This window comes from Leopardus geoffroyi, chromosome C3 (genome assembly GCF_018350155.1).
Source record: "Leopardus geoffroyi isolate Oge1 chromosome C3, O.geoffroyi_Oge1_pat1.0, whole genome shotgun sequence".
Lineage (NCBI taxonomy): Eukaryota > Metazoa > Chordata > Mammalia > Carnivora > Felidae > Leopardus > Leopardus geoffroyi.
This window is the reverse complement of record NC_059338.1, coordinates 38343787-38366419: the sequence shown is the minus strand read 5'-3', so window position 1 is coordinate 38366419 and position 22633 is coordinate 38343787. Positions and strand designations below refer to the sequence as shown.

At 48.9% G+C, this 22633-nt stretch overlaps 2 protein-coding genes across 7 annotated transcripts in view; one reads left to right on the top strand and one right to left on the bottom strand.

The window, feature by feature from the left end:
- The window catches only part of PACC1 (proton activated chloride channel 1), a 46057-nt gene extending 28265 nt beyond the window's left edge, over nt 1–17792 (top strand). For 4 of the 5 annotated variants that reach the window (XM_045452470.1, XM_045452471.1, XM_045452472.1 and 1 more), the window contains 6 exons: nt 5010–5219; nt 6601–6752; nt 11705–11847; nt 12779–12923; nt 15037–15144; nt 16838–17792. In XM_045452470.1, the coding sequence (XP_045308426.1) occupies nt 5108–5219; nt 6601–6752; nt 11705–11847; nt 12779–12923; nt 15037–15144; nt 16838–16999 (822 nt within the window). In that variant the 5' untranslated portion in view covers nt 5010–5107 and the 3' untranslated portion in view covers nt 17000–17792. Of the gene's footprint in view, nt 1–5009; nt 5220–6600; nt 6753–11704; nt 11848–12778; nt 12924–15036; nt 15149–16837 lie in introns of those variants that run through there. The other variant, XM_045452475.1, reaches the window with a different exon arrangement.
- Nucleotides 17793–19244: 1452 nt separating this feature from the next.
- The window catches only part of PPP2R5A (protein phosphatase 2 regulatory subunit B'alpha), a 66813-nt gene continuing 63424 nt past the window's right edge, over nt 19245–22633 (bottom strand). For both annotated transcript variants that reach the window (XM_045452468.1, XM_045452469.1), the window contains exons 12-13: nt 22089–22190; nt 19245–20392 (exon numbers count right to left, since the gene is read on the bottom strand). In XM_045452468.1, the coding sequence (XP_045308424.1) occupies nt 20260–20392; nt 22089–22190 (235 nt within the window). In that variant the 3' untranslated portion in view covers nt 19245–20259. The remainder of the gene's footprint in view (nt 20393–22088; nt 22191–22633) is intronic.

The window sequence follows — 22633 nt, the reverse complement described above, 5'->3', positions numbered from 1 at the left end:
CTCTATTTTGTGAATCCCTTCACGAATGCTTTAAATATGATTGATTTTACTACCTTTTTTTTTTTTTTTTTTTGAGAGAGAGAGAGAGAGAGAGAGAGAGTGACTGTGTGTGCACCAGCAGGGGAGGGGTAGAGAGAGGGAGAGACAGACAGAATCCCAAGCAGGCTCTGCAGTGTCAGCTCAGAGCTGGACGTGGAGCTCGAACTCAAACTGTGAGATCGTGACCTGAGCCAAGATCAAGAGTCAGAGGCTTAACCAAGCCACGCAGGCACCCTCTACTTTTGGCTTTTAACCTTTATACTAGCTTTATACGTGATTGATCTACTTACCTTTACTCTGTGTTTGCTTTCACCCATGAAATTTTTTCCTTTCATGATTTTCTTCTAGTTAATGTTCTTTTCTTTTTCTGTTTAAAGAAGTCCCTTTAATGGCCAGTTTAGTGATGAACTCCTCTAACTTTTGTTTGTCTGGGAAACTCTCTCTGAATAACCTTGCTGGGTGGAGTATTCTTGGTTGTAGGTTTTGGCACTTTTAATATGTTATGCCACTCCCTTTTGGTCTTCAGTGTTTCTGCTGTAAAAGCTGCTAGTCTAATGGACTTTCCCTTGTTTGTAACTGTTTGCTTTTTTCTTGCTGTTTTTAAGATTCTGCCTTTATCTTTAATTTTTGATATTTTAATTATGTCTTGGTGTGGACCTCCTTGGGTTCATCTTCTTTGGGGCTCTTTGGATATCTCTTTCTTTCCCTATGTTAAAGAACGTTTTAGCTATTATATCTTCAAATAAGTTTTCTGCCCCTTTTTCTCTCTTCTTCTGGGACGCCTATAATGCAAATGTTAGTACACTTGATGTTGTCTCAGAGACCCCATAATCTACCCTCATTTTTTAAAATTCTTTTTTCTTTTTGCTGTTCAATAGATACTTTCCATTATCCTGTCTTTCAGATTGCTGATCTGTTCTGCATCTGCTGATCTGTTGATTTCTTCTCCTGTATTTTTCATTTCAGTTATATTCTTTAACTCTGGTTCTTTTTTATACTTTCTGTCTCTTTGTTGAAGTTCTGAGTTCATCTACTCTTCTCTCAAGTCTGGTGAGCATCTTTATGACTGTTATCAGATAGATTGCTTATCTCTGTTGTGTTTAGTTCTTTTTCTGAAGTTTTGTCTCATTTTTTTGTTGGGAGCATGTTTGTCTCCTCATTTTGTCTGACGTTCTGTGTTTGTTTTTATGAAGTAGGTGAAATAGCCACCTCTGCCTGGTGTAAGAACGTCCCTGCATAGACTGTGTGTGCCTGGCAGCTTTGGCTGGCTGATTGGAGCATTAGTGGGTGCCAGCTAGGGGTCCTGGGGTGTTCTCTGCAGGGAGCACCCTGGCAGGAAAAACTGAAGCTGGTACAGATGAGAGTGGGACGGGCGTCTGGGGCCACCTTGGTAGGTCAGCTGGCACTTGGGTGGGTGGGTTGTGGGGGAACACCTTGGAAATATGGCTAGAACTGGTGTGGGCTAGGGTCCCAGAGCCCACTGAGGCAGTAGGCCAGCTAGAGCGTCTAGCCTCTGTTCCCATCTGTGCTACCAACGTGGAGAGGCTCACCAGCACTTCTGACCCCAGAGAGAATTCTAGCAATCCCCCACCATTTGTCAGACACTCGGGAGTTAGTGAATGGGTTTCCTTCACCTTTCATCTCGTTACCTTTTAAACCATAGCTTTTTTTCTGTGTGCCAGGGCAGGTGAATCTGCACAGGAGTCCCTCAGTGCAATCCCTTTCTGCTACAGTCCACAGTGTCAGAGGTGGGGTGCCTGTTGTCACTATGTTTCCATCTCTTTTGCCATTCTTTATGTGGTCTCTTTATCTCTTGTTGTGCAGAAGCTGTTTGATCAGGCACCAGTTCTTCAGGAGGATTTGCTTTCTATGTAGGTGTAGAATTGGTGTGACCGTGGGAGGATTTGAGTTGAGTGTCTTCCTGTGTTGCCATCTTGGACTCTCCCCTGGTCTGCTCACATTTAGTGTAATTATTGATATGGTTGGATTTGGTTCTACCTTTCTGCTGTTTTCTGTTTGTCTCATGTAGTTTTTATTTTCCCATTCTCTCCTGCAAGTTATAAACCTTATGATATTGTTTGCTTTAGTCTTACATTTTAAAAATCTAGAAATAGCTTTTTATATTTACCTACCGGTTTCACATTTCAGTGATCTTCGTTCCTTCCTGTACATTTGAAAATTATCATCTGGTGTTATTTCCCTTTAACTTTCAGAATTTCTTCCTCATGCATTGAGGTGTGGGTCTGTTGGTGATGAATTCTCTTAGCTTTATGTTTGAAAATATCTTTATTTCACCTTCATTTTTGAAAGTTAGTTTTGCTGGAATTTAATTCAAGATTGATAGAATTTTTTTATTTCAGCACTTTAAAGAAGTGTCTTTTGGTGTCTATTATTTCTTTTTTTATATTAATTTTTTTGGGGGTCTATTATTTCTGATCAAAAGTTACCTATCATTAGATATAAATCCTGTATGTGATATGTTTTTTTTTTTCTGGCTGCTTTCAAGATTTTTTTCTCTTATCTTTGCATTTGCAGTTTGACTATGATTTGCCTAGGAGTGGGTTCTTATTATTCTGCTTTGCATTATTGAGCTTCCAGGGTCTGCAAATTGATGTGTTTTTTCTCTAGTTGGGGGAAGTTTGGGCCATTATTTTTTCAAATATTCTTTGTGATCTATTGTCTCTTTTCAGTTACGTATGGTTAGACTGTTGGATATTGTCCCACAGTTATCTAGGTAGGTAGGTTCTGTTTATTTTTTTCTTCTCCCCCCCCCCAAATTGGTTAATTTCTTTTTATTTAACTTCAGCTACACCGACTTTTTATTTATTTACTTACTTTGCCTTCCTTCGCTATTAAAAAAGTGCAGTGAATTTTTCATTTCATTTACTTTTCTTTCCAGCTTTAGAGTTTCCATTTGGTTCTTCTTTATAGTTTCTATTTTTCTGTTTCCCCGTAGTTTCTTTTTCTCCTATTTCCCCTTTGTCCATTCCTTATCTATATATTTTCCTTTAGCTCCTCCATGTGCTGTAAAGTTCCTGTCTGCTGATTGCAACATCAGGTCATCTTGGCTTTGGTTTCTATAGACTGCTTTTTCCTTTCAGCGTGGGTCACATTTTCTTTTTTCTTCACATGTCTAGTGATTTTTGATTCAACACTAGACATTGTAATGGTACGTTATAGAGGTTATAGATTATGTTACAGTCCTCCTGAAGTAGCAGTGGCTGAAATCTCCATTCAGTTCTTTTAGTTTTGCAGCTGCTGCTTTTTATCTTGGCCACCCTCTCCCCCCCCCCCCCCCCCCAATGTCTCCAGCCAAGAATTTGAACAGATTTTATTTGCAGATTTGGGTGTTTGCCAGCCCTGAACCCTGTCTACGGCCACCCTGAACCATACCTCATAGAGGTTGGTGAGTGCTCTTGGGCAAAACATGCAAATTATTAAATCTAACCAAGTGCAGTTTCTTTCCTTCAAAGGCCGACTCTTCTAGTTTCTGCCTGCTTTTGCCTTCACATAATTTTTAAGTATTTTGTCCACATTTTGTAATTGTATATAGAAGGGTGATGTGACTAAGCTATTTTGTCACAGTTGGGAGCCAGAAGCCAAGCACATACCCTTTAAGACTTGCATTCATACTCCTCCTCAGCCTTGGGCTGATCCACTGTGGAGGGAACAGGGCTTTTTCCTCAGGGAGCGACAGTTTCAGACAAGGGATAGAGAGGGCACAGAGCACCATGGGAGTGTCTCAGTCAGCTTGGGGGTGCTGTACCAAAGTACCCCAGGTGGGGTTGCTTAAACAACAGAAATTTTTTTCTCAGCTCTAGACTGGAAGTCAAAGATCAAAGAGTTGGCAAGTTTGGCTTCTCTTGAGGCCCCATGCCTTGGCTTGCACATGGCCACTTTCTCCCTGTGCCCTCATGTGGCTTTTTCTCTGTGTGTCTACATCCCTGGTGTCTCCTCCTCTGTCTTATAAGGACACTAGTCTTGTTGGGTCAGGACCCATTATTATGCCCTCATTTAACCTTCATTACCTCCTTAAATTCCCCGTTTCCAAGTACAGTCACACTGGAGATTAGGGCTTCAGAGTAAATTTGTCAGGGGGCGGGGTACACATAACTTAGTCCATAGCGGAGCAAAATCAAGGCTGGGCATGGTCTGAGAGCAGGCAGGAGAGACAGAGCTGTGTTGGATAGAAGGAATCAGAATACCTTTAATCAGTCATTAAGTCATTCACCATATAAATGCGGAATGCTGCTGTGTTCCAGGCACATAGTGAAGGGCTAATGGTTCAGTATGGATGGACACGACTGGCCCTGGCCCTGTTCTCTGGAGCTCACAGCCGAGGAGGATAAAAAGACGTGTAGACAGACTGTGATATTGCAGTGACGATAGAGGACGTACAGGGTGCCTTGGGAGAGTTGAGGAACGGGTCCTCAAATAAAGCTATGGGTCAGGGAAGGCTTCCCTGAGAAAATGCCTTTCTAAACTGAAACCTGAAGTATGAGTCAGGAATCAGCTGTGGAAGAAAAGTGCTCCAGGCCAGGCACAGGGATTGGCAAATGTGAGGGGCCTTAGTGTTGAGGGGTCTGCATGCTGGACAAACAAAGTCATTTAGCACAGCTGGAGCTGGGGACCCTGTGGGAGCCGGGTGGTCAGGGATAAGCCCAGAAAAGTAGTTTGGGGCCAGCTTCCTTGTTGAATCTTAACTTTTGTCCCTCCAGATGGGAGATTCTTAAAGAGAATAGCTGTGTCTCCTTCCTCGTGGGGTACTCTTTCTGGCACAAGAAGTGCGTAGTGAATGTCAATAGGTGCCACGTGTTATGATTTAGGGGTAGGAGGCTGAGGTGGGGAGGTTGGGTGTGTGGGTGACCTTGCCTCCTTGGTAAAGCAGGTCAAGGGCCTGGAGATTGCCAGCTGCCTCTGACCTCACCTGCCCCAGGGCTCCGGGTCACATGTGTGGTGGTGTTTTTCAGCCCTGGACAGCGAGTCTGCCTCTAGCAGCATCCGCTTCAGCAAGGCCTGCCTGAAGAACGTCTTCTCGGTCCTGCTCATCTTCATCTACCTGCTGCTCATGGCAGTGGCTGTCTTCCTGGTCTACCAGACCATCACAGACTTCCGCGAGAAACTCAAGCACCCTGTCATGTCGGTGTCTTACAAGGAGGTGGATCGCTATGACGCCCCAGGTAGAGCCTGCCCCGGAGGGGCATCAGGGCCCAGGTCTGGGGCATTGGCTTGCAAATGAGCCACCATTGCACTCCCACACTGGGCTGGGCACCACGGGTAGACAGAGGAGCCGAGCACAGTCAAGGTGAAGAGTACACACCCAGAGAGCTGCTGTCAGTACCCAGAGGAGCGTGTCGTGTGCCAGGGAGAGGGGTGCACGGAGCCTGGAGTGGTCACTGCGTAACTGGGGTGGGCACGGAATGCTTTGCACGGAGATAGGATTTGAGCTGGGCTTTGATAGACAAGAAGAGAGTTTTTCTGGAAGGGGGATTAGCAGGAGCAAAAGTAAGTGTAGGGAGGCAGAGGGCTCCTCTGGAGAGGATGTGTATAGCCCGGCTGGAGCCGGAGGCCAGTGATGAGGGGCAGGGGAGGTAAAGCCATTCGGAAGTGGTTAGGGCCCTGCCTGGGGAGGGGGCTCACTGCTGTTCCTGTTCCAGTGGGAGGCTGGGCCCTGAGGAGGCCGTCGTCTCTGCTATAGAAGGTAGTGTCTCCTTCAGGGCAAGCGGGGCTGGCTCTGGGCTCTGGAATCGTGGGAGTGAACCGGAGGCGTGAGCTCCGTGGCCTTGGCTGTGCCCCGCTGGTGTGCGCACCTGCTGTGCTCGCAGGATGCCAGAGTCCCCCTCTGGATGGCCTGCCCACAGGGCACGGCCAGAGTCTCTGGTGCCTTCCACCTGGGCTTCTTGAAAGTGTGCTGCTTGTAGCTTCTTCACCCATCTTTGCCTGTCTCGTCTTCGTCCCTCTTTGTGCGTCTGTTTTGGTCCCTGTATCTGTGGGCTGTACTTTCTGTTGCTGATCTCTGGGTCTCTCTGAGCTCTGCCCGGGTCTGAGAGCAGCATGCTGCTCTCATGCTGCTCTGTTTTGTCTCCGTCAGTGGAGCCCCACAGTGAGGTGCTGGGGTTGGGGCGGGGGAGGGACCTTTGGGGTGTGAGTTGCACACCTGGAGGCCCCGGCCAGAGCAGGAGGTGAGAGGCACGGTGACAGGTGGGGAGTCCCGCAGCGGAGCCGAGGGCCTTGCAGTGAATCCGCCTGTGGATGGCGGCGCTGCCGGGCCCGGCCACGGAGCCCCCGCGGGGTGTGCCGAGCAGGGTGGGGAAGTAGGGTGGGTTTCGGTGCAGGTGCCAGGGAGGCTGTGCCCCAGGCCAGGGGAGGGGCTTTCTGAGGGCAGCAGCCGTGGCTCTCCACCCTCCATAACCCTCTTCTTCTCCCTCCTCTGCCGTCACCCAGAGAGTCTTGAACTTGGGTTGTTGGTGGGTGTGAAAAACTGTGTGTGATGTGACTGTAGGGATATGGTGGGGGACCGTGACTTCTGACACTCCCATTTTCCTGTTCGTGCTCCCCTAGGTATTGCTCTGTACCCTGGTCAGGCCCAGTTGCTCAGCTGTAAGCACCACTACGAGGTCATCCCGCCCCTGAGGAGCCCTGGCCAGCCTGGGGACATGAACTGCACCACCCAGAGGATCAACTACACAGACCCTTTCTCCAACCAGACCCTGGTAACTCCTGTCTCCCCACGCCAGGCCTGGGCAGCGCACGCTGTCCACCCTGCACCCCCCGGTCTTCTTCCTGCCACGAGGCCACTCACACTCCCCTCGTGCAGGCCCTTGGCCCCCAGCGACCACAAGGCTGTCCCAAATCGGGTCATGGCCATGGCTGGCTGGCTGCATCAGGCAGGGCTGTGCGGGCGTCAGCATTCTCTGATCCTCAGGGATTCCTGACGGTGCGATCAGATCCTCTCCTTGCTGGGAGGATGCAGGGCGAAGCTGGTGGGACGTAGTCAAGTGAGTCCCATTACCTGACTGCCCAACACAACTGCCAGGGTGCATTTTGAAAATAAAGATTCCGAGGTTCCACGTGGGCCAGTCACTCCTAGGGACAGAGCCTGGGAATCCATGTTTTGAAATAAATATGTAAAGAAGCTGGTCTGGGAACAAGGACCCCAGCACTGGCATCACTCACAGCTCAGCCCAGCAGGGTTGGGGGGAAGGTGAGGGTCAGTGGCACCTGCACAGGGTGTCGAAGGCAGGGAAGGAATTTTACGTTTATGTACATCTTTTTGCATCCCGTATCCTCGTTTCGGAAAGGATTGAATGGGACCGAGTAAAAGCTTTCTAGATCAAAGTGAGGAAGGAAGGGTTTTCAAGGTAGAGGAAATAGCGGGTTGCATTTGTGTCTGCACTGTTACAGTAGTTGGGTGTGTGTGGAGGGTCAGGTGCCCCCAGGAGCGGCGAGCGGCGGGAGGCGAAGCTGCGGATAGAAGTAATGGCCAGGTGAGGAGAGAGTGAGTGGTCTGCCCTGGAGCCTGACTTGCCCCCCTGGGTCTAAGGTAGAAGAGTCACACTGAGGTGGTTCTGATGACCTTTGTTCCAGGCCTCCTCCTGAGATCCTGCTCAAATGGTTCCCTCGCCTGCAAAAACTGGAACAAAATAAAGCATCCATAAAAGTCCCACAAACCCAGGAGGGGTATCACCAGTGGACTAGGCGTTTTGAGCTGGTGTAAAATAGAAGTTGGGTCAGGTGGGTGGAGCAGACAAACCAGAGAAAGGCTGCGCCCTACAGCGGGCGCAGGAGAGGCTTCAGGAGAGGTGAAAGCCTTCCTTCTGGCTCCCAGCTCCCGAGTCAGCTTGCCCAAAGGGCAGGGCAGCGGTCAGGGCAGTCATCACGGGACAGTCATCATGGGACCGGGCGGCTGCTCTCCTACCCTCCCAGGGCGCGCAGAGCTGCTGGGGACGGCGTTTCCTTCCGGGTACGAGGCCCAGGGGCCATTCGTATGTACGCAAGCTCTGGGGAGGTTCCCTGCTTGGGCACTGGGGCAGCAGAGAGAAACGGAGCAGAACTGGAGACTGGGCCTCCACGGTGCAGGGGAGGGGACAGGTACCGGGAAGGAATCTTCACACAAGAGACACGCCAAGTACCTGGCCTGGCATTGCCTGCCTGCTGCCTCGGAGTGTCATCCCCAGGCAGGGGCGCCGTGGGAGAACCGGTGAGGATAGCCACACCCCAGCCCTAAGCTAGTCACCCTGGTCCTTCTCTCGGGAGTGGGAATGGACAGCGAAGGCTCGCTAGACATTTACAGGAAACCGACAGCCTAGGAGAGGACCAAGAGGAATAAAAGAGAATGGACTCCAGAACAGGGCAATGGATGCTAATTTAAAGGAAAGGGAGAATAATTTGTAAACATTTTAAGGAAGAGCTGGATGTGCCGTAGAAACACCATGCGGATTCCCGGCCGCTTCTTGCCGGCCGCTCTGGGAAACATACCAGTCGGAGGGCCGGGCAGTGCACATGCGGGTCTGTGGGTGTCCTTCCTGCCGGTGCCCCCTGAGCGGACACTTCCCAGGAGCCCGTTGCCTTCATTCCCAAACCTGTGTGTGCTGCTTGTGCTTACTGCGGTAATTACGTAATTTAAATATTATAAACATCCATGAAATAAGAGCACAAAAGTTATTTTTTAATATGTATAATTATTTTCAGTTTACTCATTTATTTTGAGAGAGAGTGCACATGGGGAGGTAGGGACAGGGAGAGAAGGAGAGAGGGAATCGCAAGCAGGCTCCACACTGTCCAGCCTCAGAGTCCAGTGCAGGGCTCGAACTCGAACCCGAACCGTGAGATCATGACCTGAGCTGAAACCAAGAATCCTGGCTTAACTGACTGAGCCAGTCAGGCGCCCCAGGGAGAGTTGTTTGTATGGAAACTGCAGTGAAGGCAGTTACTGCGGCCAGCTCTGGGTGAAGGTCAGTATTCTCCAGCAGTTGTAGATGTGGTTCCTTTGGAGAGGAGTTCTGCCTTCAGGCCCCACAGTGGTGGAGGAGGAGGAGGGATAGGGGAGCGCAGGGGAGGGTAGGAGAGCCCCCCCCCCCCCCCACACACACACACACATGTGCACTTATGCTGGGAAGTAGGGCCTGGCAAGTGGCAGCAAAGACATTCCCTGAGTAGGGGGGAGGTGTGGCTCATCCCATCTCGCACCCAGGGAGCACCTTGGTTAGATATCTGTGTCCTTGATCGCCCCTGGCCTTGGCCACTGGGAGACTTTGCCTGGGTAGAGATCCTCTGGCGCCATGCCTGGGGTGGACTTTAGAAAATATGCCTTCTGGTGCACCCGCTTCCTGCTGTGTAGGCTGACACCTTGCAGACTTGATGCTTGGCTTGTGGGCTTGTCCTTTACTCTGCTCCAGCTCCGCCTCCTTTGTTTGTAGTAGGAGGTCTCAGAACCTTGTAGGCTGCTGGCTGTCTGCCTCCTGGCTAGTCTGTGTGAAAGTGACACGCGAGGGTGGGGGTTGGTGCTCATCTGACCTGCTTTGTCAGATTTCAGATTCTCATTGTTTTCTAGTGTCTCTTGTGCCCTCGGTTTAGCTAACTTTTTTTTTTTTTTAACATTTATTTATTTTTGATAGAGAAAGAGTGTGAGTGGGGGAGGGGCAGAGAGAGAGGGAGACACAGAATCCAAAGCAGCGTCCAGGCTCTGAGCTGTCAGCATAGAGCCGGACGCAGGGCTGTGAGATCATGACCTGAGCCAAGGTTGGAGGCTTAACTGACTGAGCCACCCAGGCACCCCTGGTTTAGCTAACTTTTACTGCACACTTTGCTCTGCCACAATTAGGGCCACCGTCTTTCCAGTTTGTAGGACCGCCTGCCAGATTCCCACTGTCCAGATGTTAAGTCCTTGTCTCTTTTAGATGGTTCCCACAGCACTCCAGTTCCAGAAAATAACTTTGGGCATTGGGCAGAGAATAGACTAAGCTGCTGTGCAAAAGCACCCCAAACAGACCCAGTGGCTGAGACCAGAGAGAAGTCTGTTTCTTTGGAGTCGGTCGGGCGTGCAGGCGGTGGGCATGTTGGGCCATGCCGCCTCGCAGGGCGGGCAGCGATGGCTTCTGTCTGCCACTCCACCATCCCCGTGGCGCAGTCTTGGTCCTCGTGGTCAGCCATGGCTTGCCAGCACGTGTATGCGTTTTCCGCTCTGGGAGGGTGAGACGTGGAGGACAAGCGGTGCCCTGTTTTGGGGCACAGTGTGGAGTCTCATGAGTCACTTTGGTGCACATTCCAGGAACTTCATCACATGGCCACGGCCGAGGCCAGAAATGAGGCTCCAGCAGGGTGACTGTGCTGCTAAAATGTGGGATTGGGGAAGCGGTTCTAGTTCTCCAGGAGGAAGCGGGGAGTGGGAACAGAGTGCATTCTCTGCTGCCACTCAAGGTGTCATGGAAAGGTTGGAAATAAATAGGTGGACGGAGGTTTCCTGGGAAAAATGCAACAAGAGGCAGAACAAGTGAGTGGGCACGTGAACGTCAGTCACCCTGCTGTACCGGGTGCCAGGGGTTACAAGAGATGTTTACTTCAGGTAAAAAACTACACTATTCTCCACTAAGAATTAAGAGTTACAGATCTTTGCAAAATAGCATTCCTTTTGTATGTTTTGGGCAAAACCTATTAGGAACAAAAAATTCCATTGCCTTGAAATGTGACTAAATGCACACGTTCCTCTTTCGCATTCGCGGATCGAATAGACACAAAGTGGGATAAGGATTGAGCGGCACAATTCGTTAATGTGCAGTGAGTGTGCGTGTAGCACCTGTGCCTGATGGTGCCCGCTCTTCGACATCTGGAGAGCATTTATGGAGGTTACTGCTGTACAGATGTTTATCTGTAATTCATTAATCTGTAAATCAGTTACGGTAATTAATCTGTCAATCCAGCGTCATCACAGTTAAAAGTCCCAGTTGGTTTTTTCATGGAATTTAACAGTCCAGTTTTAAAGTACATGGAGAAGAACACGTGTATGGCAGTCACCCGCTGGGGGTGGTGGTAGGAGGCGCGTCGCGGAGGGGCCCTGCCCGGTCAGATGGCAGAACAGTGTAGACCCGCAGGGATCAACTCCGCATCTGTCCCTCGTCTGGGGAGCGGGAGGTAGGTCCCTCTTTCACACCAGATGCAAAACTGAAAGCCACACACATAAAACGTCTGAATGTAAAAAGGTTTAAAAAGCACTATAAAGAAAAGGAGAACGTGGATGTAATTTTGGTTTTCCTTCGCAAGCAAAACCTGGAAGCCATAGAGAAAAAGATTTACAGAGATCACTGTATCAAATTTAAAGCTTCATCTAACAAGTGACATAAGAAACAAAGTTAATGGCAAAGCGACAGACCGGAAGAAGACATTTGTCCGCATACTGGGCGTACGTTAGCGTCCCTTCCGAGGGCGTCCGTAGCACAGGCAGCCAGTGAGGAAAATGAACGGAGGACGGTTGCTCCCAGCGCTGGGCCAGGCGCTAGCCACAGAGTCGCGCTGTGGGGCTGAGCGGGAGCCAGCCGTGGGCAGCAGGAGGGGTGGCCTGTGGTCAGCTGGGGGCGGCTGGGCGAGGAGTTTGCTGGTCACCCTCAGTGTCTCTGGGGCCACAGGCGGGGCTCCCACAGGGCTGATTCTGGCCCTTGTCTCTCTGCAGAAATCCGCCCTGATCGTGCAGGGGCCCCGGGAAGTAAAGAAGCGGGAGCTGGTCTTCCTTCAGTTCCGCCTGAATGAGAGTAGCGAGGACTTCAGTGCCATCGATTACCTCCTCTTCTCGTCTTTCCAGGAGTTCCTGCAAAGGTGGCGTTTCCAGTCCGTGCCGGGCTTGCCGCACGCGGTCTCCTGTCCGCTTGCTCATCCCGGGCCGGGGTGGGCAAGCGGGGCAGTGATGGGGACCCAACTCCAGGGACTGACCTGGAGCCTAGCTGTCCAGGAAACCTGCCTTCACTAAGGAAGCGGGTCTGGTGTGGCGAGTGTTCGGACTTGGAGGCAGAGGCTTGGTCCTGCCCGTTCGGGGGGCTAAGGCGAGAGGAGCTGCCTTGAACCCTGTGAGCCCCCTGAGGGCAGTCCCTGCCTCTGCCGGGTCTCCCCTGCGGTGTCGTGGGCAGCATGTCCAACGTGTGGTGTGTGTTTGCCACACGTTTTTAATACGGGGATGAAGCTTCCCGTCTGCGTGGGGGACACACTGGGACCCAGAGTGCCCACTGGGGGCGGTAGCCACCCCAGAGGAGAGGCGGCTCCCCTGGGCTGATGAGGCCATGGGCCACCTCCCCTACTCATGTACCACTGCTCCGTCCTTCCTGATCTGGAGCTTGGAGCCTCTGCTGTGGCGTCTTCCACCCTGTCTGCCCCCCAGCATTCCCTCTGCCCTCCCTGCATGGAGCCGAGGAGCTGTCCTCCCCTCACTGGGCCTCCCAGAGGGAGGCTGGCAGCCCAGCGAGGGCTCCTCAGGGCCACCGAGGGCCAGAGTTGTCATGCTGGCGGGCGCACCTGCCCGCTCAGAGCCAGTGCTCTGGGAGCAGGGGTTGGGGGGAGCTGCCTCGTGGCGGGTGACAACTCTCCCTCTGTTCAGAAGCCTAGAAGCAGAGCTTGGAAAGGAAGCAGGAAGTGGGCCCTGTCCTCGTGGCGGTAGCCGAGAAACTGGCTTGGAGTAGGGGCTGGAGTTTGAGTCCAGCCGACTTTGAATCCTGCTGTTGGGCCTAACTTGGCCCCTTCTTCTCTGTCCGCCCAGCCCAGACAGGGTGGGCTTCATGCAGGCCTGTGAGAGCGCCTATTCCAGCTGGAAGTTCTCTGGCGGCTTCCGCACCTGGGTCAAGATGTCCCTGGTGAAGACCAAGGAGGAGGATGGGCGGGAAGCAGTGGAGTTCCGGCAGGAGGTAGGTCGTGCTAGGTGTGCTTCGCACCGTTGGCCGCTTCCACCCTGGAGTCCGGGGTGGACAGAAGCTTCGCAGGAGAGAGGACCTTGGGGAAGTCGTATGGTGAGAAGGGACCCCGTGCCAGGGAGCGGCCATGTCCCGCAGGCTGGGCACGCTCTAGGCCTTTGCCTGGGCTGCAGCCGGTCCTCCCCAGACACGTGGGCCAAGCAGGGACGCCTGCATTTCACAGAGCAGGTGGCGTGCCCAGCACAGTCCGTGTTCTTGGCCGTCAGAGGCCTCTGGCCTCGTGGAAGATAGAGGACTTGCAGGGAAGACGGACTAGATACAGTGGCCTCCGAAGTGTGGTGCATGTGAGGGTCCATTGAGATGCATGAGGAAAATATTAGCTTGCTTTTTGAACTAATTTCTTGATCTCATCCTTTTTCCGTTTTTGAGTATTTTGAACATTAGAAGAAGAGTAATGTTTACGTCACTTCTGAGGAAGTCATGTATGTGGGGTATGTACTCAGAAATGTGTTACTAATGGGAAGTGTGATTGAAAGCTTTCAGCCCACTAGCCTGGAACCAAGAGATGTGCCCGAGGTTTCTAGCCACGGTCTCGGCAGCGGATGGGGGAGGACCTTGGGAACGGGCCTGGCAGTGGGGATGGGGGCAGGGGACATTTTGGTTGCCGTGGCAGGGCTGTTTGCCAGTCATCACTGAAAGCGAGGCTGCACCCCTACCTTTGGAACTTTCACCTCCGCGGTGGCAGCCCCCTTACCCACACCTACACCCTGAGGCCACCGTCCTGTGTATCAGTGGCCGAGTGCCTACAGAGGTAGCGAGGGAGTCTGTTCTGAAAACTTGGCTCCTCCTTGGAGGTGTTTCAGCAGGCTGGACCCCGAGGGGCAGCACTGGGAAAGGCCTGGGTTGGAGTAGGACCTACTCCCAGCGACACGGGGCTGTCGTTGGGCAGAAGCCATGCGCTCGTCCGGGCCCACCCCTTCCCTGTGCCCTGGCCTCTCAGACTGGAGAGGAGGAGGGTTTGGGAAGGGCTTCAGGCCGGTTTTCTTCAAGAGGACAGGCTTTGTTCCTGCCTCAGGAGGTGGAACCTACCCCCGTAGCCCCCTGGCAGTGGGTCCCTAAAGTGTTCCCAGTTTGTAAGGTAACGGTCACGTCCTGGATTTTTGCTCCACACTTTTCTCCGAGAACTCCCTAGATCTTCCTCCTCTGGCCCCACAGCAGCCGAGGAAAGGAGCCTCGATGTGTTCACCGTAGTCAGGTGCAGCCTGGGTCTGCCCGGCTCGCCCCACGGTTCAGAACCCAAAGGGACCTAAGTCCCAGCGAACATGTCCATTTTACCATGTTTGTGCCATTCGTGATTGTCTAAGTTGGAAGTGTTTCGGTGGGTGACATGAACCCTTTTGAACAAAGTTAAAAAATGTTTTTTATGTGGTGTTTTAAAGTTTAAAATACCCATGTCTTATCTCATTTGATCCTGACCACACCTCGGTGATGCAGGCATTTTGTCCGCTGCTCTGCAAGTGGCGAAGTGTGAGGCTCAGCTCGGTGGTGGAGCCGGCCCTGTGGCCGGGGCTGGGCTCTGCCTCTGGCACTGGCCGCTCCCCGTTATACCACGCAGATTGGCAGCTTCTAGTAATCGATAACCAGATCTTACCAGACACGCCTACTAAATACTTAACAGGGAGTGAGTGCTCAGCCCGGCGGATCTGTGAGGTTGCGCTTTGTCTGTGTAAGACCTGAAGGGTTGAAAGACTTAGCTTTTAAGATCAAGTATTTTGAAATTCGAGACTTTTATGACTTATAATTGGGTCTTCACATGATACTTTGGATACGATTTAATCATGAGTCCAGATATCTCACGACAGATTTTGGTGACAATCCAGGACACCCATTGTACATCCCAGATGCTGTTTTCCCAGAGAACTGGAAACCGAAGTCTTGGCCCTGGTTCCAGTTTCAGGATTTGTGTATGAGATTTTTGGCTTTCTCCCTCCAGAAGATGATGTGAAGAGAACCAAGGACCAAGATCCCCTAACTTCCTTCTCCTTTCCTGCAACCCAGGTGAGGCAGGGGCGCAGAGGTTGTAACGCTTTCTCCTCTCTCTACCTAGACGAGTGTGGTTAACTACATTGACCAGAGGCCGGCCGCTGAAAAAAGCGCTCAGTTGTTTTTTGTGGTCTTTGAATGGAAAGATCCTTTCATCCAGAAAGTCCAAGATGTGAGTATTACTTAAGGTTACAAGAGCAAACACCCTGTGCTGAGGTATTTTGGCTCATCCTTCCAGGCTGTCCTCCTCTTCTCTCATGGCACAAATCATTTTTTCATTTATGACATTCATGTCCTGTATTTGTGTTTAATCTTATCATCACTAGACAGTTGTCCCCGTGAACGTGGGGGCTTCCTCTTTTGTCCACCATTATTTATGTGCTGCCTGGCAGAGTGCTTAGTACAGAGTACTTGCTTAGTAGTATTAAGTGAGTGGAGCGAGTAGAAAACCTGGGTTGCATTAAGCTAATGTCTAGATTATTGCTACTGGAAGCCATTCTTTTTTTTTTTTTTTTTGGAAGCCATTCTTTTTTCATAGGTCTCTGTTGGATAATAATCATTATTTGTCAGAGCAGAAACGTACAAGTAAAAATGAACACTGCCTCAGTTAATGCCAGATTCCCAGACGCAGTCTCGGAAGAGGAGGGATGATAGGACAGCTTTGCTAGAGGAACGTTCTGGGGAGACACCGTCCCCCGGAGGCAGTCCCAGATCTGACACTGGCGTTTAGGTAATCCCAGAACGTGCTGATGTGGTCGGAGCTCAGGGGAAGCGCCTTGCATGGCCAGGCCCATGTGGTGGAGGGTCTGTGTGACCTGTAGTGCTCCCTGATCACGCACCTCCACCACGAACCGGGGACGGGAAGGGCCACTTATGCAGGGGCGCGTGCGGCTCGCTGAATCCGGATCTGGGTGGAAGAGTGAACGTCTTCAGTTCTACACGTGAAGTGTGTGAGCACACGTTTTTCACTTACGCCATTCAGTAGGAAGTGCCCATCGAGACGAGTAAAGCCCACGCTCGAGGCCTGCTTTTCTCGTGTCATCACTCTGCTTCATCATGGTCCTGAACAGTGGTGCCGGTGTAACCGTTTTGTATCTGTGGACCCTGAGGCTCAGATTGTCCAAGGTCACCCTGCTGAACAGACTTGAAAGTGCTGTGGGTACCATGCTGGGGACTCAGAAAGAAATCCAAGCTGTGACCTTGACCTAGAAGCGTTTAACATTTAGTGAGTGTAGTCGATAGCTGTGAAGTGACTCATTCCAGACAGTAAGTAGCTGCCAAAGGGCTTTGTGGGGTAAATGTTTCTGCCAGAGGGTTTCTCGGCTTAGTGGTCAGAGAGGGCTCCACGGAGCCGTGAAGGATCAGTGAACTCGAGTAAGAGGAAAGCATCGCAGGCTGGGGGGCTCAGGGCACGGCCTGAAGGCAGACGTCCGGCGGGTGAGACTGTCACTGGACTGCGTGGAGGGCAAGTGTGAGTAAGTGTGAGACGGGAAGAAAACGAGTAACTGACCTTCTGGAGTAGGTAGTTCTGGGGAAATTTGTCTCCAAGCCACTTCTGGGGATTAGGCTAGAAATTTAAACCTCAGTACTGAATATCTGATTTGTGCAGAACTTTTTTGAGAAAGTTTATTTTTTTCAGGATCACTTTATAGTAGGAAGGGATTAGTATTTTTCTTCTCAGACTTGAGCCGCGCACATTAAAGGTCTAGTCAGAATGAAGTACAGAGTCATGGCCGTTTTAGAACCCAAGTGTTTTTCTTGTCGCTCCAATAATCTGAGGCAGGAGGATCTTGACAGTTACACTCGTGTGACCTAGGAATCCAAGTTGAGGCAAACTGATACACTTTTGTTCGTTTGTTTTCCAGATAATCACCGCCAATCCTTGGAACACAATCGCCCTGCTCTGTGGGGCCTTCTTGGCGTTATTTAAAGCAGCGGAGTTTGCCAAGCTGAGTGTGAAATGGATGATCAAGATCAGAAAGAGGTACCTTAAAAAAAGAGGTCAGGCGGCGAACCACGTAAGCTGAAGTGGCCTTGTGTTCGCAGAACTGCTCACAGCAACGGAAGTTCTGGTCACTTCCGCGCGGAGAAACGAGCCGCCGGCAATCCTGTGCTCACTTGAAACGGGCCTTGCTGGGAGGAACAGCCTGCCAGCCTGCAGCTTCTAACCTGGCCCCAAAAGAGGATGTTTAAAGCCTGATGGAACAGATCCAGTGGGTAACCTAAAACTTATTTAAGTATTTAAATTATTAATGAACAGATGACGAGGGATTGTGGAAGATGGAATTAGATCTGTATCAACTTTTCTGAAGGTTTGTGGAAGTTGCCTTTCTTCTTACTTGGTTTGGTGCACAGTTAAGCTCTAATGGGGTAATGAAGGCTCTACTTTTTACTCTAGCTTCCCCTTCCGCCCTAGTTTTCTAAAGTGGACAGAAGAGTGTGATTTTCTTTTTTCCCCAAATCCTGACTCTGCAGATGTACAGGTTATGCTTTGAAACCTCTGCACCCTGTACCCAAAGGCAAGAACCCTGTCGTCTCTGACATCATCTGCCAGTTACATCATCTGGCCTCCTGGCACGCTTTCTCATTTGTTAAATAAGAAATGGGACTTTTTTGTAAAGCTACTAGAAACCAGGAATACGATTTCTTGTGGACTGACTAGCCACCTACCTGTCTGGCTAGAATATTTGTTGATGGAGGTGTAAGAGTGTAGAGTCATTAACATGCAAAAGCACTGGGCCATATGTACATAGGAGGTGCCTACTCAATGTATCTTGATGATTTTATTAACAGGTAAATAAAAGTTAGGTTAATGCAAAAGGAGTCAGTGTGCCAGTATGAATACCTGCTAAATCAGTAGGCACTGGTACACTTTCATTCTGTGACCAAATGGCAGCATGAGCTCGGACTCCCAAGATGGAGGGATCTGGACTCCCGAGGTAGGTCATGAATGCGTCCAAGGAAGGGTCGGGGTGGGGTGTCGATGGATGGCAGGCAGGCAGTCAGGAAGAATGACAGAGCTAGCTGCGTAAGTGGGGTTCTCTTCCTGTCCTATAAAAGCAGCTGAGAAAGGGGTACTCAGTGTGACCCCCAAAGCCGTCAGCTTAGCTTTTGACAGATGAGTACTGAAATGTTTTTCACATCGGCCGATTTAAGGTTTTGAGAATTGTCTGCAGAGTTTCAAATTACTTACATGCCCCTTTGCTCCAAAGAGGACTTGGTAACACTGGATTTCATAACCTGGCTTTAGGTAGTTTAAAGAGGAATTATTAAAGGTAAACTTGTGCCAAGAAATATTCCCTGGTACTTTGCGATGCCAGAGAAGCATGCACATTCATGCTAGCCTAGATCTCGTCTCTGTGCAGTCTTTTTGTGAGGCAAATGCGAAGCCAGGCAGAGAAGCTTACGTTAACAACGTTGGAAAACGTGTGTGTGTGTCCTGTCTCTAAAGATGACACCACTTTAGTAATACTTCAATATCTAATAAAATTAGCTCAAATAAACACACTGAAACTGCATTTCCTGTATTGTGGAAAGTTGAGAGACCTCTTAAATGCGCTTTAGGATAAGTAGATAATTAGGAAGTATTTTTAGCTTGCCAAAGAAAAAAACTTTCATAACTACAGCTGCAGCCTGTCAGAATCCACTGTGGCTGCTCTTCGGTGAAAGAAACGTGTAAGTCTTTCACTGCGTAGACATTTAGACCTAGCCTTCACTTTCTCGAAAAGGCAGGGCTTGCGGTTGACTCTGTGTCCTGTAGTAGGCTCACCCTGGTCTTCCAGGGCTGCCCCCAGCTGTAACACTGGCTGGCCTCGGGTTAGTGTGGCCAATTCGGCCAGAGCCCCTGGACCTGGATGGCTGGGGGAAGGTGGCTACTGGAGATCATAAACTGTGAGCCATGCACCCAAAGGAAGAGTTTCTCCTGGGGCCACAGCGAGTGAAAAGGGATGCTTGTACAGTGACCTAGGAATAGCACGCAAAACGCTAGACTTCTTCATGAATGCAAAGGAATGGAGGGTTTGTAATGTCTGACTCTGCCGCCGTTTCCCTGAACCACTCCTCACCCAAAGAAGTAGTATTTATTATAAACTTTGAGATTTTTAATTAAAACCGACATTTAAGGTAATTTGAGCCTGTTCTCTGAACATAGAAGGACATGAAGATGAAAGGCTAGCCTAGAACTTAGAATTTTAGGCAGACATTGTATAAAGAGGCAGCAGACTGCTTCTGGATGTCTCAGAGCTGGAAAAAGCAAAGACCACATCGGCAAAATACAAACATAGACTTTATTAAATGCTGCTCAATCCCCCAATGAAGATCTTTCGTTACAAAACAGTTTTCCACACAACTGCAAGTAAAGAGATTGGAATGGTACTCATAACAAAAGAGGTGAGAAATACTTGGCCAAGTGAAAACATACAAGACCTCTCTCTAGTCAGCTTGCTCAGAACTCTACAGGGGCAGCCTAGTGCGTTTCCTTTAAATAAAGCCAGCCAGTGACCGTGAGTGCTCTGTGTCACCACACTGGGGGACTCAAAGCCTCCTTCCCTGGGTCAGCAGGGGCTGGAAGGAAGGGCGGGTTCTGAGGACTGGAAAGGCCCTGCCTTCAGCCTTTGGGAGGAAGAGGAGGAATGAACTGAGAGGCAGGCTCAGCGTTTACCTGTGCTGCCTCCACAAATCTGGGCTCATTACTGTGGGGAGTTGCAGATGAAGAGGGATATTCTTGAGGAACAATCTAAAGAATTTGGTTTACTTTCCCAGCTTTTATTTATATTTTGTGCTTTAAAAAGCCTGGAGATTTAAGTTTCTGCTCAAATTCCAGAGTGCAGCAACTCTAGTGAAGGAAGGCTTAGGGCAGGTAACTCCCCCCCCATCATAGTTCTTTTTCCTAGGATGTAACTAAGGTCTGCAGCAATGTGAAAAGCACATTATAAAAGGGAAAAATATACAGAGCAGACTACTGTATCTATGTGCAACACAATCAAAAAAAGAATTCAAGTCATAATTCTTACCACTCCCATAATTAGCTCACTCATATCATAGATGAAGTTCATTCATTTCTGTGAAACTGTAGAAGTGACACAATAAATCCATGATTAGACAAGGTTACAATATACTGTGGCCATGATACAGCACAGGGCTATGTTTAGTCCATATTTTTCATTTACAGTTGCCAGAAAAAAAGTTGGCCTTTTAATTATATTATACTGAGAGGTTTGTCTCATAATTTTTACATATTTCAAAAAAGTGTACAAAACTGCCTATCCAACAGAGGTGGTGGCTTTTTTTATTCGTCACTTGTATTGCTGAGAATACTGTGCATGTTGTAAGCACTGTTCTGCTTTTCCAAAGCTTTCTTTAGCTTTAGCTCCTCTAATTTTTTCCATAACTCTTCACGTTCCAATTCCTTCTTTTTCTCTCTGTAGAGAAACCAAAATTTTTGTAGTCAGAAACCTTTAATTTAGGGCCTGAAGAAAGTTGCTGTTTGGCAGTCTGCTGGAGAACGCATTGTTCACCCCCATTTCATTTAACTCCCTCTCCTAAAGCATCTGAGCTCCAATTACTTGGACACCTGATTACTCTTGTCACTCTCCTGTACCAACGCAGAGTGACTCCTTGCTTTCTCTCTGCTACATGTTCTCACTTCCATGACCACTTTGTCGTTCATGCTTTATTACGTTCCCTTTCTCACCTAAACCTCTTGCAGTCACCCTGGTTGGCACAGTCACCCTTTTACAGAGACAGAAGGGCTGGCTCTCAGGCTGGAGCCACTTCCAGGTAGAATCACCTCTCTAGCCACTAACCAGTCTCTTACTCTCTCACCTCTTACATGTCATGAGAACTTTAAAGTTTGAATCATCTCTGGAAAAACAAAACTCAAAATATTTTATATGTTTCAACTATTTGATTTCAGTTCTAAGGGAAACAACTGTGAATAACTGAGACCAAACTGTTCTGAAGGACTATATGAACATGTGAAAAAACCATAGGCTGGGGCGCCTGGGTGGCTGAGTTGGTTGAGTGTCCCGTCGGACTCTCGATACCAGCTCAGGTCATGATCCGGGGGTCGTGAGATCAAGCCCAGCATCAGGCTTCGTGCTGAGCATGGAGCCTTTTTAAGATTCTCTTTCTCTAAAAAAACAAAACACCCCATGGACTTACAGTTCCACAGTTATATGCCATTATCATTTTGCAGATAACGATTAGGCATATGAAATATACAAGTTATCTTTTTGTTATAAAAATCATCTTTTTCTTCCCACTGCTGCCCAATGTTTAATTTCCGCCTGAAAGGCGTGGTTTTTTAGGATGCCCTTGAAGAGGAGCCATTCTTGTTCTACTTGCTACAGGAAAACCCCAATTAGGAACTTTTTAGTCAAAAGAGATCAGCTTTTCCAAACAAACAATAGGTAATAAACTTCTTAAAAGTAAATGGTAGCTATTATTCTCAAATGATGCGTGGGCGCAGGTATACTGACTGGTTACTACCCACCTGATGTCTGAAATGAATGAGAAGTGATTTTTACAAGATCATTTTGTATATGAAGTTCTTGAAAAGAGGTGATCACTAAGGCAGGTGTGTAAATGCTGGTATGTGCTATCATCCCTATATATTGTTGCAAGGAACAAAATATTAATAGTACTGAGCCAGAGACCTATGTGAGCTCCCTCTGACTGAAAAACAAAAAACCCAAAACACCGACTTTAAGATACCACTTCGTTAAAATGTGCAGCTTAAAACTACCAAACTTGTGCAAAGAGCAGCTGCAGAGTAAAGCAGACAAAGACGATTTTCATAGATACATAAAAAATCAAATTTTATAAATTTGGCAGAGAGTGTATTTCACAATGCAGATGCTGCTAGACTGATAAAGTCTAAGCCTCAGTGAGATAAAGAGAGGATTTATAATCCACATTAAAATCATAATCTAACCAGTAGGGGAAGTTTTTTATCTGGAAATGACTTAAAAGAGTTTTAAGCATACAGTTTGAAATTCTCTAATGTGACGGACTTAAATACTAATTTTAACCTAGGCAAGATACCTTATTGAACTGAAATCACCTTCAACCAACCTAAAGTGTATGGATAACTTGGTAATTAAAAATACCAAATACCTTTGTCTTTCAGCCTTGTAGGAGCTAGTAAGGTCGTCAAAAAGCTTGCCATTCATTTCCATTAGGGTTTTCAGCACGTTGTATACCAGTGCTACAATGGTCCTAAAATGAAAGTAAGCAGTGCTGGGTTATAGGAAATACAACATGACTATCATCTCTAAATAGTGGCTGATTCACTTAATCCATTTTAGAGACGACAGACAAAGGTGCAAGAGGTTTAGGAATTTGCTCAAGGTCACATAGCCAGTGGTGATAGAGATGGTCTGATTCCAAAATTTCACGTCTTTCTTATCATGCTTAAACTCTTAAAGCGTTATGGTTATCTTCATGGCTGCTCTCCAGTCTCAAGCTAACAGTATTAAAAGATGAAAAAAATCACCTACCATAACTTGTAAACAAAACAAAAACCCACAAAGGAGGATAAGGGTGTTACAGAGGTTGGAATATATGCAGTCTAAACATCTACACCTTAAGCACCTCTGCTTCTCCCTGGGATAGCACCCACCTTCGAGGTCTGTGCATCCTTGGCGGATGTTCGGTTAGTT